Genomic DNA, 14,690 nt, shown 5'->3' with positions numbered 1-14,690 from the left:
ATGTTACATAGCCCCCCCTCAAGGGATCGGATACCAGACGATCCCAACAAACAAAACCCCAGAACAGAAACCCCACAAAAGCCCAAAAACAAAATGAGGGCAGTCCAAGGGGCACAGAGGGTAGGCAGGAAGTCCAAGAGGGCAACAAGGGGCAGACAGGCAGTCCAAGGGGGCAACGAGGGGCAATAAGAAGGTCCACGAGGGCACAAAGGGAAATTAAACAGTCCACGGGGCCAATAGGGCAGTACAAGGCAAGGTCATGGGGAACATAGCGGAAAGGCGGGTGGCCGGGAGATCTGGGGGGCAGCCATAGGGCAGAGACAGGGTCGGGGGGCCTGGAAGGCAACTGTAGGACAGGGACTGGGTCCGGGGGCCTGGAAGGTGACCACAGGACAGGGACTAGGCTAGGAGACCTGGGAGGTGGCCACGGGACAGGAACAGGGTCAGGAGGCCAGGGAAGAGGCCACAGGACAGGAAGAGGGTCAGGAGGCCAGGGGAAAGGCCACAGGACAGGAAGAGGGTCAGGAAGTCCGGGAAGATGAACGGTTACTGGGGGAGCTGGCAGAACCAGGTGAGGAAGGGTTTCCAGGGGCAGAGCCGTGAAAGGCGGGCCGTGGAGGACTTGGGAGATGGAGCCCTGGAAGGCGGAGCCGTGAGAGACTCAGCAGGCGGGGCACTGAGTGACTGAGGAGGCGGCGCCGAGGAAGGCTCGGGGGGCTCAGGAGGCGGTGCCATAGGGGGCCCGAGAGACAGGGCAGAGGGAGGTGGTGCCGCAGGAGGCTCTAGAGGTGGAGATCTGGAAGGCTCTGGCAGCGGAGCCGACGGAGGCGGCACCATAGGAGGCTCTAGAGCCTCCTGCGGCACCACCTCCCTCTGCCCTGTCTCTCGGGCAGAGACCTGGAAGGCTCTGGAGGTGGAGCCGAAGGAGGCTTTAGGGGCGAAGACCTGGAAGGCTCTGGAGGCGGAGCCAAGGGAGGTGGCGCCGTGGGAGGTTTCTGAGGCCAAGACCTGGAAGGCTCTGGAGGCGGAGCCAAGGGAGGTGGCACCGTGGGAGGTTTCTGAGGCGAAGACCTGGCAGGCTCTGTCGTCTCTGGGGGTAGAGCCGTAGGAGGCTCGGGAGGCAGAGCCGCAGGAGGCTTGGGAGGCGGAGCTCTAGAAGGCTCTGGAGTCCCTGGGGGCAGAGCCGTAGGAGGCCCGAGAGGCGGAGCCATAGGAGGCTCGAGAGGCGGAGCCCTAGAAAGCTCTGGAGTCTCTGGGAGAAGAGCCGTAGGAGGCTCGGGGGGTGGAGCCGTAGGAGGCTCTGGAGGGGGAGCTGTAGGAGGCTCGGGAGGCAGAGATGTAGGAGGCTCGAGAGGCGGAGCCGTAGGAGGCTCAAGAGGCGGAGCCCTAGAAAGCTCTGGAGTCTCTGGGAGCAGAGCTGTAGGAGGCTCGGGAGGTGGAGCCGTAGGAGGCTCTGGAGGGGGAGCCCTGAAAGACTCGAGAGACGGAGCCTTGAGAGGCTCGGGAGGAGAAGGAGCCCTGGAAGACTCAAGAGACGGAGCCCTGAGAGGCTCGAGAGACTTGAGAGGCCGAGCCCTGGGAGGCTCGAGAGGAGGGGCCCTGGGAGGCTCGAGAGGAGGGGCCCTGGGAGGCTCGAGAGGCGGGGCCCTGGGAGGCCCGAGAGGCGGAGCCCTGGAGGACTCTGAGGGGCGAGCAGAGGCTGGCAGAGTCATGGATGACTCTGAGGGCGGAGCAGAGCCCCACAGAGCCGTGGAAGACTCTGAGGGCGAAACAGGGGCCGGCAGAGCCGTGGAAGACTCTGAGGGCGGAGCAGAGGCCGGCAGAGCCGTGGAAGACTCTGAGGGCGGAGCAGAGGCCGGCAGAGCCGTGGAAGACTCTGAGGGCGGAGCAGAGGCCGGCAGAGCCGTGGAAGACTCTGAGGGCGGAGCAGAGGCCGGCAGAGCTGTGGAAGACTCTGAGGGAACCTCTGTGGTCTTGAGCACAAGACGAGACTGGGGAGAAGGTGCCCTCTTCCTTCTCTTTCTCCTTCGGCCAATAGGGAGCGTGGCCATGGGGACGGTCGAGGTTACAGGCGCTGGCTCCGGGACGGTTGAGGCTACAGGCGCTGGCTCGCTGACCGTGGCAGGCGTGGGCGCTGGCTCGCTGGCTGTGGCATGCTTCGAGACTGGGGCCGTGGCGGGCTTCGAGACAGGGGCCGTGGCGGGCTTCGAGACCGGGGCCGTGGCGGGCTTCGAGACCGGGGCCGTGGCAGGCTTCGAGACCGGGGCCGTGGCAGGCTTCGAGATCGTGGCCGTGGCAGGCTTCGAGACCGGGGCCGTGGCAGGCTTCGAGACCGGGGCCGTGGCAGGCTTCGAGACTGGGGCCGTGGCGTGGAACTCTGGTTCAGTGTCTGCCTCCCCCACAGTAAATGAGGAACCAGCGAACAGTAGGGCGAGGTCAATAAATTGAGCCAGGTTGAGGGAGCAGGGACCACCAGGCATGAACGACGAGGTTGGCTCATTCAGTCCACATTGAAAAATGTCTTTCAGAGCCACCTCATCAAAGTTCACCTGGTTAGCCAGGGCACAAAAGTCAACCACATAAGCCTCCAAGGGTTGACTCCCCTGACGCAAAACCGAGAGTCGGGCCGCTGGCTCCATAATGTTAAGGGTAAGGTTATGAGTTCTACAACCGCTGCCCTGCATAAAAAACCCTTGGCAAGCGTCCGAAGAGCCATCAAACTTCTCGGGGGGTTGAAGGCTTACGGCACTCAGGGGTGCGTTGGGAGCATCAACGGGCTCAGGGGCAGACACAGGTGAAACAGGGTGAAATAAATCAGACATAGTACGTACCTGCTGCCCCTGGGCCATGAGCGCTTGGTCATGTCTCCCAACCGTAGATCCTTGTGCCGGAGGTGCCGTGAAAATCTGCTCTAGCGAGCTGTGAAAATCCTCCGTAGGATACATTGTGTCTGTTCTGTATGGTTGGTTATTCTGTCACGGACACACACAAGACGAGACAGTCACAATGTCGGAGTAAACTGCTTTATTCCACAAAGCAGGCAACAGTACAAAAGGGCAAATCCAGTCAAGTCAAGTCAAGTCAAGTGGTTTTTATTGTCGTTTCAACCATATACAGTTAGTACAGTACACAGCAAAACGAGACAACGTTCCTCCAGGACCATGGTGCTACATAAAAACAACAAAGGACCAACATAGGACCACATGAGACTACACAACGAAATAAAATACCTATATAAACTACCTATATATACCTATATAAAGTGCACGTGCAAACATGTGCAAAAAGTACAGGACAGTACAACAAATTACTGACAATGAACAGGACAATAGACAGTACAGCGCCGACCAGTACTCAGTAGTGCAAAAAGATGACAGTTTCTAAAATGTAAACATAACATACTATGAGATAATGTTCTATGCACATAGCAGTTATTGAGGTAGCAGACAGTTATAAAGTGACAGTTATTAAAGTGCAACTCAGGACACGTGTGTGTCAAACCAGTCTCTGAGTATTGAGAAGTCTGATGGCTTGGGGGAAGAAGCTGTTACACAGTCTGGCCGTGAGGGCCCGAATGCTTCGGTACCTCTTGCCAGACGGGAGGAGGGTAAAGAGTTTGTGTGAGGGGTGTGTGGGGTCGTCCACAATGCTGGTTGCTTTGCGGATACAGTGTTTTTTGTAAATGTCTTTGATGGAGGGAAGAGAGACCCCAATGATCTTCTCAGCTGTCCTCACTATCCTCTGCAGGGCTTTGCGGTCCGAAACGGTGCAAGTCCCAAACCAGGCAGTGATGCAGCTGCTCAGGATGCTCTCAATAGTCCCTCTATAGAATGTAGTGAGGATGGGGGTTGGGAGATGTGCTTTCCTCAGCCTTCGAAGAAAGTAGAGACGCTGCTGGGCTTTCTTGGTGATAGAGCTGGTGTTGAGGGACCAGGTGAGGTTCTCCGCCAGGTGAACACCAAGAAATTTGGTGCTCTTGACGATCTCCACAGAGGAGCCGTCGATGTTCAGCGGAGTGTGTTCACCTTGTGCTCTCCTAAAGTCAACAACCATCTCTTTTGTTTTGTCGACATTCAGGGACAGGTTGTTGGCTCTACACCAGTTCGTCAGCCGCTGCACCTCCTCTCTGTATGCTGACTCGTTGTTCTTGCTGATGAGACCCACCACGGTCGTGTCATCGGCGAACTTGATGATGTGATTCGAGCTGTGCATTGCTGCACAGTCGTGAGTCAGCAGAGTGAACAGCAGTGGACTGAGCACACAGCCCTGTGGGGCCCCAGTGCTCAGTGTGGTGGTGGTGGAGATGCTGTTCCCGATCCGGACTGACTGAGGTCTCCCAGTCAGGAAGTCCAGGATCCAGTTGCAGAGGGAGGTGTCCAGGCCCAGCAGGTTCAGCTTTCCAATCAGGTGCTGGGGAATGATTGTGTTGAATGCTGAGCTGAAATCTATGAACAGCATTCGAACGTATGAGTCCTTATTGTCTAGGTGGGTGAGGGCCAGATGGAGGGTTGTGGTGATGGCATCGTCCGTTGAACGGTTTGAACGATACGCAAACTGCAGTGGGTCTAGTGAGGGGGCAGCTGGGTCTTAATCTGCCTCATGACGAGCCTCTCGAAGCACTTCATGATGATGGGTGTAAGTGCGACGGGACGGTAGTCGTTGAGGCAGGACACTGAAGACTTCTTTGGCATGGGGATGATGGTGGTGGCCTTGAAGCACGTTGGAACAACGGCGCTGCTCAGAGAGATGTTGAAGATGTCGGTAAGAACATCTGCTAGCTGGTCTGCACATCCTCTGAGCACTCTGCCAGGAATGTTGTCTGGTCCAGCAGCCTTCCGTGGGTTGACTCTACGTAGAGTTTTCCTCACATCTGCCGTGGTAAGACAGAGCACCTGGTCGTTGGGAGGAGGGGTGGACTTCCTCGCCATCACGTCGTTCTGCACTTCAAACCGAGCGTAGAAGTCGTTCAGCGCATCTGGAAGGGAGGCATCTTTGTCACAGGCAACTGATGTTGCCCTGTAGTTGGTGATGGCCTGGATGCCCTGCCACATGCGCCGCGTGTCACCGCTGACCTGGAAGTGACTGTGGATTCTCTGGGCGTGTGCGCGCTTTGCCTCTCTGATTGCCCGTGACAGTTTGGCCCTAGCTGTTCTTAGGGCTGCCTTATCGCCTGCTCTGAAGGCGGAGTCTCGGGACCTCAGCAGCGTGCGCACCTCCGCAGTCATCCACGGCTTCTGGTTGGAGCGTGTGGTGATGGTCTTGGAGAAAGTGACATCATCAATGCACTTGCTGATGTAGCTGGTCACTGATGCTGTGTATTCCTCCAAGTTGGTAGAATCGCCATATGTTGCAGCCTCCCTGAACATGTGCCAGTCAGTACACTCAAAACAGTCCTGAAGAGCAGAGATGGCTCCTGCTGGCCAGGTTTTCACCTGCTTCTGAAGCGGTTTTGTGCGTCTGACGAGCGGTCTGTATGCTGGAATTAACATAACAGAGATGTGGTCTGAGTAGCCGAGGTGGGGGCGGGGCTCCGCCCGGTACGCGCCTGGGATGTTTGTGTAAACAAGATCAAGCGCGTTCGCCCCTCTCGTTGCAAAGTCCACATACTGATGGAATTTAGGGAGCACTGTCTTGAGATTTGCATGGTTGAAATCTCCGGCGACAATAAACAGTCCGTCGGGGTGAGCGTTCTGCAGTTCGCTCATAGCCCCATACAGTTCACAGAGCGCTTCCTTAGCGTTAGCGCTGGGGGAATGTAAACTCCGGTTATGCAAACAGTGGTGAATTCCCGTGGTAGATAAAAAGGTCTGCATCTAACAGTCACAAGCTCCAACAGCGATGAACAGTAACTAGAGACTAACATAGAGTTATTGCACCATTCCGTGTTGATGTAAACACACAAGCCACCACCGCGAGTCTTACCGCAGAGAGCTGTATTTCTGTCGGCACGAAACGAGGCGAGCCCGTCTAGCTGAATGGCGGCATCCGGAACTCTGTCGCTGAGCCACGTCTCCGTGAAAACAAAGACGCAGCAGTCTCTAAACTCACGCTGCGTAGCCTGCTGGAGTCGGATATAGTCCAGTTTATTGTCCAGGGAGCAAACATTTGAGAGCAGGATAGACGGGAGAGCCGGCCGGCTAGGGTTTGTTTTTAGCCTAGCATGGACCCCCGCCCTCTTTCCGCGCTTCCGCTTTCTTGCACACCGCTTACGACGTCCTCTCCCCCGGCCACCGGCATCAGGCGACGCCGAGGGCTGGAGGCCTGGTCTCCGCAGCAAGCCGAGTATGCGTAGCGCCTCCTGCAGGTCATCATGCAGCTTGGTTTTTGCATGATTCTTATATTTGAGTAGTGTCTGGCGATGGTAGACACGAACACTGGTTGCTCCGATGTCCATGTGTTGCAAAAGTCGGGCTTTTTTAACAAAAATAGCACCGTTGTGGATCCGGAGTGGCCGCTGCGTGCTACCGCGCCGCCATCTTGGATTACAACAGTGAAGAGGAGTCAAGGGGGGCGTGAGGTCGAAGCCGGGGAATCAAAATAGAACAGAGGGCAAATCCACGGAAGAGTAGTCGGGGTGAGCGTTAGGTCGAAGCCGGGAAATCAGTAAACAACTAGACGAGACTAGCGAGAGGAAAATACAGGGAAAGCTAGGGGAAAACTAGTGCTGGCAAAGCGAAGGGGTAAACTAAACAATAACCAACACGAGTGAAATGAAAGGGTTGTGATATATATAGGGGAAAAAACAAGCGGTGCAGGTGAAACTAATAACCTAGTGATTGGGATGAGTGCGGGTGAAACTAATACTCTGGTGATTGTGAGCGAGCGCGAGAGCCAGAGGGGGCGGGTGCAGGTGAAACTAATAACAGGGAACGTGCACGCTAACAAAGGGACTGTGGAATTAAATATGGGACGAAATGGGAACAGAAGAGGTAAGGGCAAAACGAGACAAGGTGAATGTTACAAGGATCAACTGTTGCATGTAGCCGAGCAACACCAGTTCTGTTACTGTATATTAAATAACAGTATTTTTGTAACATCACTTATCATCACTACTTATGTTTGTTGGGTGATGTGGCCAGCATGCAAGGAACATAATTTAGCTTACAACCTGAAGGAAAACACTGTGTATTGCTATAAAATGCTGATTTTGTAAAAATGCAGCATTGAAGTTGGCCAGCCTTATGTTGACACAACAGAACCGATGAGTGATAATATATCAGATGCTGCTAGCAAGGAAATTCATCACTCTGTGTGAGACTGAATTACACAGACTCTTCACCCCACTGTAATCCTCATATTAAACATTGTTCAGGCTTTAATATAATCTAAGCAAATAATCTTTGCAATACATTTATTGTTAGTAGACAGGCTGCCTAAAAAGGCCGGAAATGACATTATCTCAAGATTATACTCAATGAATCAAACCAGGAGTTGAATGTATTCATCTATTGGTTTGATTCATTGAGCATAATCTTGAGATAATGTCATTTCTGGCCTTTTTAGGCAGCCTATCTACTAACAATAAATGTATTGCATAGATTATTTGCTTAGATTATCCACCTTTTTCCTATGTTCCTATGATGCTTAGCGCGTAATGTGGCCGTTACTTCCATTGTCAAGTAAACACAGCTGTTGTTGCGGCGTTCGTCCATTCGTTCTTTCATTGCAGTGTTGGGATTTTGAGGAGAACATGTCTGATTTCATGAGGACATACAGTACATCAATCACTATATCACTGTGTTACTGAATGATAATAAACTGCAAAAAAAGTAATAAAGACAAAGAAAGCGCAAACAAAACTGGCATGCTGTTTCAACCAGATGAAGTTGAGATTTAATCTAAGCACAAACGCAACATTTCGAGCAAAATTATTAGTTGTTTTAGTATAGTGTTTCAGATGTGTGTACTTGTACTTGTCACCTTGCATGTTCAAATCAGACAGACACACTAAGGAAGAGCCGGGAAGTTCTCATACTTGGGTGTGTAATCGATTTTTCACCTTTTCCAATCGGATGGTAATTTCCTTTTAAATCCACATGCAAGTTTAAACTTTTGTTTGCCGGGTGAATGACTGGTGAGAGGTAATGATTCCCTGCCATCCGGGACTCATTAGGATGCCATTTTAAACCACAAATGTGATGTGGTTTTTGACTACCTCTGTATGTGTTTTTGTGATCCAATCACCAAAAAATGTTGCACCCCTTTTACAACTATATATAGCGTGGACCATTTGCGATTGGATCATCCGGAATGCATCTTATTACCAGCTGTAAACAGGGTCTAAATTTATTGCAGCCAGAGCTGAATGGCTTTCGGCAGAAGTCCCATCCACATTCATTTCCCCAGTAAAACCCCAGGAAAAAGGTGGATATTAAAGCCTTGTAGTCCATGTAGATTCAAGACACAGACATTCAATCCAAATGAATCAAAATACAAACAAATGTAATGGAATAAACATAATTACCAATGCGGCCAGTGAAGTATAAAATAATAAGTATAAAAAGAAGTATAAAAAGACATTTCTGGGATGTCAAAGGGAATATGTTCTCCAACTCTCCTTAATCAATATATCCTAGTTATCTTAAATATATTTTTAGAACTATGATTTTGCTCTGTGTCAATACAAATGAATGCTCATATTCAAATTAATATTACAATGAAATCAATTGATTAAAAAATGCTGAATGGAACAAAATTTGTTCAAAGGTATGTTTAATCGCTGCAGTGTTGTCCAGACGGATGAAATCCATAAATGGTGGTAACAAGTGCTGATAACAATCTTGCGCAGTAGAGCCCAAAAACTAATTTTGTGTGTGATGATATATTGCTTTGCCCTTTGATGATTTCTAAAACGTACATTTCAGATTGCAATAGTTGAAACTGCCCACTTTAACCCCAGAAATTGACTTTGTGTAGGAAAATGTAGCAGGCCAAATCACCACATCAGTGATGTGATTGTTTGTTGTGATCACATCAATTACTGTTCTTGGGTCGCAGGCAGTTTATAGTTTCAAAGCAATGATATTGTACAGTGTGTTATGAACAGAACTCAACAATTTGTGTGATTTATGGAATTCATACTTCACTGAATGGGATTCTTTATGTGTCAAAAATAGGGTTACCTGAAAATTAAAGGTAAAGTGTGTAATTTCTGCGCCAATAGCAACACCAACCGGAATTGCAAAAATTATTTGTTTTTAAACAGTTTTCCTGAACGCTCTCCTTGTCTTTCATCAAAAACAGATTGAACCAGCCCAAGCTCACACAACTGGATAAACAAATGTTTCTACAGTGTATTTGGCTGGTCTGGATGCTAAAACAAACAGTGCAATCATTTGAAAGCACCACAGAGCCCCTCTGTTCACAATGTTTTTTTTTTAGATATCAAAAACAAATGGCTTATTTACTGTATAGTTGGAAAGGGTGAAATGTTGAAAAATTACACACATCCCCTTTAAATATGGGAGGTAATAACTGCTATTTGCAACCTGCCCTGTGGAAATAGATCGGAGACCTACTGGCATTATATATGATATGTTATGTTGTATATACATTATACATCATTAGATAAATATATTAGTGAGTAATATTCGTAATCTGCAACTGCTAAGTAAACTACTTATGTTATATTAGGTCCCTGCTGATTATAGGCAACTTGTTCTTCACCAAAGTGCTCACTAAAACATGTTAGGTCTGATCTGATACCTGCCTAATTTATTAGTTCCGTGTCATACAAATCTCAAATTGGCCAGGTAGGACTTCATGCACAACAATACTCATGTATCTGCCTATGGCTGATGGGTCTTTCAAGAATGCACCATTGCTTTGTTGTATGATTGATTGGTTTGCTTTCTCTCTCCGATCAATATAAATAACCTGAATCTAAAGTCAAGAGAAAATGCACACTGATGCACACTAGTTTTAAATGGATTGCTTTGTCAAGTGGATTGTTTCTGTGGCACAGCTCTAATCAAATTACAGTTGATATTGATGGATAGGGCTTATCATGATGAGCTAAGAGAGAGAGAAAAAAGAACAAAACTGAATCCCACAACATTCCTTATTGCACTCATGCTCAGACTCACCCACCCATGGACAAACACACACACTAAAAGCAGAAAATCCACCTACAAGTATTCTCTTTCTCAATGCACTTTTTTTGTGGATTCTTAAATATAGTCTTATAAGCAGTAATAGACCTAGATTTGTGAAACTCACAGACTTAATGAATCAATTAAAACAGTATAAATTACAATCCACATACAGCATATGAATCTTAAGACTTATTATGAGTCACTATGCTGTCCCAAGGCACATGGTTGAAATTTCAGATGGAGAGCAAGATAAATGCACAGATGTAGCTAATGATACACAATACAAGTTTGTATTCTTATCATATAGTCCAAATAACTATTTTGATAATTGGAAGACAGTGTGATCCTACCTTGAATTCCTCTAGGATTTTGTAAGTCTTCCCTTTATATTCACAGAAGTTTTTGACCTCTTTGCATTCAGCGCAACAACCGTTGTGTTCCACCTTAGTGCACTTGGGGTGTATTTTAGGGCACTCGGGTTGGTCACAAACAGGTCCGTCCTCCGTGCACACGCATGGGCAGTTCGAGTGGCCCGGGAAGAGGCGTTCCCCGAGCTTGTACACAAAGCCACTGTCATCAACACAACCTTTCCCTCTGTAGTCATCGAAAATGATGTCATTGTTGGCAGTTCTCTCTGCCTCGTCCACGGCGGGATAGTCCTCAGGGCCGACAGAGGCCGGCGAGACGGCTGTGTTCAGGGCGAGCAGCACGATGCAAATCGCCGGGAGAAAAGGGCCCATCCTTCGCCGCGGCTGTCTTGACGCAGTCAAGGAGAGTGTCTCAGGTCCCTTAAATTGTCCGTCTCCATGCTTTAAATATGACACTGAAAGAAATGTAAACAACCCATAGCTTGATAACTGTGCATGCATTTTCTTTATTTTAGCAGATGTAATAATAAGATGGTAACACTTTACCTTAGTGTCATGGTACAGTGTAAATACATAAATAGCCTTCATATAATTAGTTTGTAGAACTGCTTTGTAACACATTTTTTTTGTTAATAATATGGTTCCTAATTATAGCCACATACAATATGTGGACACTGTAATGTATTACCATTTATAGCATAAGTATATAGGTTGATGAGTCAGTGCTGGATGGGTTAATGTATATTTTAAAGTAAGACCACATCCAGGCTGGATGTGGTCTTACTTTAAATTATACATCAACCTTACAGTTTTAAACATTTATTTTCTAACATAATGGAAAAATTGCAGCACTTAATATATTCAAGGGATGAATTACTTTTATTACACATGCTAAGTAGCTAAATAATATTGGCATATGTACATTTATCATTAAGCCAGAGGAGGATAGGCTCCCCCAAATGAGTTTGGTTCACCTCAAGATTTTTTCTCTCCACTAACTAAACATCTTATCTACATCTACAGTCACCGTTAGCTTGCTTACTGGGGGATTAAAGTCGCCATGAAATCAAAGTTAGTCTGCTTTTAGTCTATATTTATTCCCTTTAAGTCATCAATATGCTAGTGTACTTCCAAATGCTGACAAATTTCGTTTTCAGAAGATATAAACATTTAAAATCAGAAGTATCTCTCTTCCGGCTTGACAGACCGAGGCACAGTCACGATGACACAGATGGTATGAGAAACTTTGTCCAATTGAATGCTATCTAGAACAGAACACTCCCTCCCCTAGCGTGTCTGGCTGTGTTCTAACTGGCGCTGATCATGCCTTCGCAGGTTACTTCAAAGCACAATCCATGTTGTAGGGTCAGTTCCAAGCAGATTTAGTTTTCACTTACCATTATCACCTTTCAGCCTTCTGAACCTCTCACAGTTGAGGGTAATTGTCTTCATATGGAATAGGGCATAGGAATGGTGACTGCTAAATAAGACACGCTGATGCCAAAGCTGGACGAACGGAAACTCGCTGGAGTTTATTTATATTGTTCTGCAGACAGAGGTTTCTTAGATATACCGCTCAAGTAAGTGTTCATTATTCTTTATGCTTAGTGTTTTGTGATTCAAAACGAGGACAATTTAGCCTTTTGCATTCATCTGTATTTGCATAAGTCCCGCCCTACATTTATTTTTTCTGGTTCAAAAAGCCATTTCATTGGAAATATGTCACAATACAGTAATAAAGTCGGTCACAACTTTTGTTTCATGGCAACTTTAAACACTAAAAACATTAAAGGAATATGCTGGGTTCAATTCAAGTTCAGCTCGATCGACAGCATTTGTGGCATAATATTGATAACGCACCCAAAAAAATTACTTGCCCCGCCTTTACTTAAAAATAAAAAAGCAAGAAATCTAGGTTCAAGTGAGGCATTTAAAATAGAAGTGAATGGGGGACAATCCAACAATTTAAAAATAGTCACTGTTTCAAAAGTATAGCCACAAGACATAAACAATATGTGTGTTTGACATTATTTTAATATGATAAAATCGCTTACTAAACTTTTCTGTGTAAATTTAGAGCCAATTTTACAACTTCGTTGCCATGACGATGTAGTCAACAAATCCTAAAAAACTAAAATTACTGTTAAAATGACAATTTAAACAACATTAGAGCTAAAAATCCATGAGTTTTAAGAGAATAATTAATAATGTAAGTGCGTTTATAGAATTATAAGCTTCACATTTGTGCTTTTAAACAATTATAAGTGACTGACTGTAGCTTCAAAAAAAAAGGTTTTTACTTTTTAAAAGAAAAGGAGGAGTGGTAGTCAACATTATGGAACAAATGTTGTTGATTGAGCTTAACTTGAATTGAACCCGGAATATTATAGCATATAAATTGATTTCTAGATTTCTAGCCTATGAAGCTGTTCACTGAGGGCTTTACATTGAAGGCATTATGGCATGTTTGTCTGTAAAGCTGCTTTGAAACGATATGCACTGCACAATACAAATAAAAATGACTTGACGTATATTCACAACAACGTTACACTACAGTATGTGTAAATATCTGCTATCATACTGAATGCACTACCAGCTGAAAATATCCATAGAAATGGATGAAGTGTTTGCTTAAAACCCCTAAGTGTTTTTTTTCCTCTGGTGTATTGCCTTTCATTGTGTGCACTGGGCCAGGAAATGGTTAAAAGGTGTGTGTGTGTGTATATATATATATATATATATATATATATATATATATATATATATATATATATATATTCTTCTTTTTTATTTTTATTTTTTTTATTCTTTTTTTTATTATTATTTATTTATTTTATTAAAAATGTGACTCAAAGAACAAAGTTTTCAATAATCAACGCAAACAAAAAACACAAATAATTACAGGCATCATAAACTGTGCTCAACAAAGTTGGCCAATATGCTAAAGTCTCGCAGAGGGACGTCTAATTTGCTTCCCAGGGGACTGCGCGGATTACAGGAACAACAGGTAGCTCCCCGGCTTTTTATTAATTCCTCAGAGCACTGCAGATAAGTGTGCACTGACCATGTCCGTACAATTCTACACTCTGAATTTCATCTTCTAGAAGAGCCCTGAAGAAACGACACGGTTTCTGTGTCACTAACGAGTGCGTAGTAATGGGCTTTGGTCCAATTTCCAAATGCTTCTTCACTCGTGAAAGCACGAGAAATTAAGCATAAAACTGCACACTGGCGGAGAGACCGTGTGAGATTCCGCATTTAGAAAAGCATTAGAGGAAAGCACTTCCAAGAAGTGTCTTTTTAAACGCCGAAAGATTGGCTGCTATTGACAAAATGTCTAAATTGAAATGACTGCCTCAGGCATGCTGAATGCAACTGTGCAGAGACTACCTGCCTTGAATGAGGGATGCATTATCTTTTTTTTCCTTTCTTTTTTTCTTAATTTTACTAATAAGCATTGCATAAACATGACATATCCAGTTGAGCTCAAGTGACTGGACTAGACCTACCTTGTTCAAATGTCGTGATCCACTTTGTTGGAATCGTAATCAAGCGAGCCAAGTGCACCTTCTTGATGGTAAGTCAAACAGAATAATCATTCCAATTGAAAAATAATTGCTTACTCCAACAGAACAGATAATCCAGACAGAATGTCTTTGCTTTAACATTTAAAAATGAAAATAGACCATGCATTTGCCCCGCAGTTTTGCACCCGACATATCCAGAAACGCTGTTATACCTCCCTGATCATTAAGTTGGATGAAAAATGAAGGGGATAATATCCAAAACAGCTGTATTTCCCTCTTGTGTTGTCTGGTCATCTAGTCATCCGCGGCATTTAAATCAACTCCCAAATACTGCAGGTGTAACGCCATTTGGTTTCTAGCACCTCCGCCGAGAAAACAACAATTTTACGTCAAGTTAATAAACGTTATTGGATTCAACAGCATTACGTTTCCCCCGTGCGAAAGTAAGTTTATCTACATTAGAGATGCTCACACCTCACAGGCTTCCGTGAATACCGTCGAGAAAAGCACCGTCAGACAGCGCACTAATAAGTTGAGTGCGGGGAGGAATGAGAACAGAGGAGCGTTTCATCCTCAATAGGTCGCTTCGATAAGTTCAGCACCACGGACAGTGCCCTAGTCGCAAAAGAGGGAAAGTGCTCTGTGCTTCTCTATTCATAAGTGATTTTGCCAACTGTGCAACAGGAAAATGCAAATATGTA

The 14,690-nt window shown here is 46.1% G+C and overlaps 1 protein-coding gene across 1 annotated transcript in view; it reads right to left on the bottom strand.

The window, feature by feature from the left end:
• Window positions 1-14,108, bottom strand: part of vwc2l (von Willebrand factor C domain containing 2 like) — a 47,387-nt gene extending 33,279 nt beyond the window's left edge. Inside the window, exons 1-2 of the mRNA XM_052143087.1 lie at window positions 13,972-14,108; window positions 10,445-10,917 (exon numbers count right to left, since the gene is read on the bottom strand). Of these exons, the coding sequence (XP_051999047.1) occupies window positions 10,445-10,834 (390 nt within the window). The 5' untranslated portion in view covers window positions 10,835-10,917; window positions 13,972-14,108. The remainder of the gene's footprint in view (window positions 1-10,444; window positions 10,918-13,971) is intronic.
• Window positions 14,109-14,690: the final 582 nt, after the last annotated feature.

This window comes from Xyrauchen texanus, chromosome 14 (assembly GCF_025860055.1).
Source record: "Xyrauchen texanus isolate HMW12.3.18 chromosome 14, RBS_HiC_50CHRs, whole genome shotgun sequence".
Lineage (NCBI taxonomy): Eukaryota > Metazoa > Chordata > Actinopteri > Cypriniformes > Catostomidae > Xyrauchen > Xyrauchen texanus.
Note: the sequence above shows the minus strand (reverse complement) of the source record. Positions and strands in the feature narration are given on the sequence as shown.